The following is a 2,811-nucleotide window of genomic DNA, read 5'->3' as shown; positions in this document are numbered from 1 at the left end:
AGCCTGGGGAGATTTGCTCGTTCTAACTTCCCCCCACCCCTTCCATAACCTCACTTCCACCTCCTCCACCCCCCACCCCACCCAGTCTACCCCTTTCATCACTTCTACTCCGCCTCACCCCTATTCAGAAGCACTTTTGCCTTTTAGGTGTCCCTAGGACTTTCATTTCCAAACCCTTTCCGTCCTTACCCCGCTTCTCATATTCTTTCAGGCCAGAGGAGGTAGATCTTTCACTACTCCAGTTGCAAGGTGCATCCCTCAGGCAATTTTAGGAACTACAAGTCTGCCCTAACATCCAGAGGGATGATCCTGAGAACTCATGAGCTAAACACACTTATAATTAATACAAGATCTGGGATATTTAGGCAAGTTTCAACTATGTAACAATAGTTTCCAGCTCAAACCCAGAGCTTCTACTGATTTCTAAATTGATCTATTTTTCTGCTTTTTCTAAAATGTAGTGGATTTTAATGTTTTACTGATTTTTATTTATAGAGAAAGGAGAACATTAATGCTTTAGGTGCCAAGCATTGTGCTAGGTACTTGAAATGGGGACTTCATCTTACCCTCACAACGACCTTAAGAGACACATAGTTCCATTTTACAGATGGAAAACTGAGGTCAATAGACATTAAGTGATTTGCCCAAAATCATGCAGTGAATCTGTGGGGCTAGGATTCTACTGTTGATCCTTTTAATATCAAAGCTCATGCTCTTTTAATTATATCATGCTATACCCTTAAATAAAACCCAGAAATTCATTCTACTTCGGCTTCCACTTCAAAACAGAAATCACCAAAAAGACTTAACTTCAGAAAAAGGAAGTTTTTATATCCCTAAGAAAAAGGACCACCACCAGGAATGCCACCTTTGATCTCAGGCTCTCAATTGTTGGCTTACTATTCCTAAAAAGAGCATTAAATTGACTCAATAGCAAGTATTACCTGCCCAACCATCATAGCACTTTACCCCATCACATAATCACCAAAATGACTATTTTAAAAAAGAAAACTCACAGGCTAATATGTACACCTTGCAGTTTCTTTCTAGACATTAGGTGCATGGTACAGTGGAGCAAAAATGGAAAACTCCAGATTTCACAAAAATATCAGGTTTTTCATTTTGATAACATGTAATTGAACTGGCAAAAAAAACCCAAAAACGGTTAAAGCAAACAACCAACCAAACAATAAAGGATAAAAATATCCTATAACCAAGCAAACACCTGTTAGTCCTTCCCCTTTAAGACTTTTAAATAAGGTCACATTTATTCAGTCAACAAACATTTATTAACCACCAGCAACTGTGCCAGATGCTAAGAAATATAACTGTGAACAAGATAAACCAGGCTCCCGCTTGACCGGATACTTCTGCATTAAACGGTCTTGCTAACTACTACATTATACTTGTTCTCTGCTAGTATTATATTTTTGGGAAAGTCAGAGTCATAGGATGGCTCTCCTGGAATACTTTTAAAGTTTCTTTGTGGCGAACTGATAGAACTCTTTGTTTAACTTAAAGAAGGAACAAACAGTCTCAAGGACCCTTTTGACGAGCAAGATGATGGCCGAGCAATATGGCGGCTGGCGACCCACGAGGCGGTTTAGACCAGTTTAGATCATTCGGTTGCGCTTGTGGGTTGGGGAGTCTGTGTCGCCATCACCACACTGGGCCGAGGTGCGCTTGCGGGTCCCCCCACTGTCCAGGTGGAGGGCCACTTCTTCGGAGTCGATGGGGTTCGAGTCGTCCTCGAGGAAGCTACTTCTTCGGTGGCCGTCGCCGGCCACACCGCTGGCTTGAGGCGGGGAGCCGGGCGCTCCGGATTGCACGCTGATGCTGGCCATGGCGCCGCTGAGGCCGTGCAGGGCGATGGCCTCGTGGAACGGCTGCAGGTCGACGTCCACGGACGAGCCGGATTCGGTGGCCGCGGCCTGGCTGGGGGCCCCGGCGGGTGGCTTCGGGGGCGTCCTCGGGCTGCGCGGCGGCGGAGGCGCGGGGGGCACCTTGCCACACAGGAAGCTAATCAGATCTTCTCGAAGAATGGTGCTCCGGCCTTTTTTCACCCATTCCAGCACATCTTTGATGCGACGATGGTGGCCAGCCTGGACGCCCAGGTCAAAACTTCGTTGGTGGGCATCCCCGCTCTCTTTGTAGAGGCTGGTCACAGCCGTGGCCGCACTCTGGAAGGGGTCCCACAAGGAGAGTCCTGGCTGTTGGCACCCCGTATCCTTGTAGAGCTGGGCCACAGCGGTAGCTGAGACCTGGAAGAGGTGCCACAGCTTCTGCTTCTCGCTCTTGAGCCCCGCCGCCTCAGGGGTAGCCTCCTCCTGCATATCGGGGGGCAACTCCTCTTCCTGCTCAGCCTCGGCCAGGCACTGGCGCTCCCACTTAGAGAACCAGTGCTCCTCGACCTCGGCCTCGCCCTCCTTCGGCTGCTCCTCCATCCTCCTTCTTCTGGCCGCTCCTCTCCTCTACCGCCGCCTCCTCCTCCGCCTACTCTTGCTCCTCCACCTCACCTCCTGCTCCGAGCTCCCCTCCTCCTTCTGCGGCCGCCGCCACCACCGCCGCCGCCTCCTCCGCCTCCGCCGCCTCAGCCACCGCCACCTCCTCCGCGTGCGCCGGCGGGCGGGAGCGCGGGCGGCGGGGCCCTGAGGCCAACTGTTCCGGCGCGCGCCGCCCGGGGCCCTGGTGCACGCCCCGCCCCGCCCCGCCCCGCCCCGCCCCGCCCGGCCCGGCCCGGCCCGGCCCGGCCCCCGGCTACGGCGCGGAGATAACTCCGCAGCCGCGGGCGCCGCCTCACTGCCCCCTTCC

At 52.5% G+C, this 2,811-nt stretch overlaps 1 protein-coding gene across 1 annotated transcript; it reads right to left on the bottom strand.

Annotated features, from left to right (window-relative positions):
• Positions 1 to 1,376: 1,376 nt before the first annotated feature.
• Positions 1,377 to 2,463, bottom strand: HAPSTR2 (HUWE1 associated protein modifying stress responses 2). Its single transcript, XM_059911480.1, has one exon. It carries the CDS (start codon positions 2,442 to 2,444, stop codon positions 1,614 to 1,616), a length of 831 nt encoding a protein of 276 aa, XP_059767463.1. The 5' UTR covers positions 2,445 to 2,463; the 3' UTR covers positions 1,377 to 1,613.
• Between the last annotated feature and the right edge of the window lie 348 nt (positions 2,464 to 2,811).

This window comes from Balaenoptera ricei, chromosome X (genome assembly GCF_028023285.1).
Source record: "Balaenoptera ricei isolate mBalRic1 chromosome X, mBalRic1.hap2, whole genome shotgun sequence".
NCBI lineage: Eukaryota > Metazoa > Chordata > Mammalia > Artiodactyla > Balaenopteridae > Balaenoptera > Balaenoptera ricei.
Note: the sequence above shows the minus strand (reverse complement) of the source record. Positions and strands in the feature narration are given on the sequence as shown.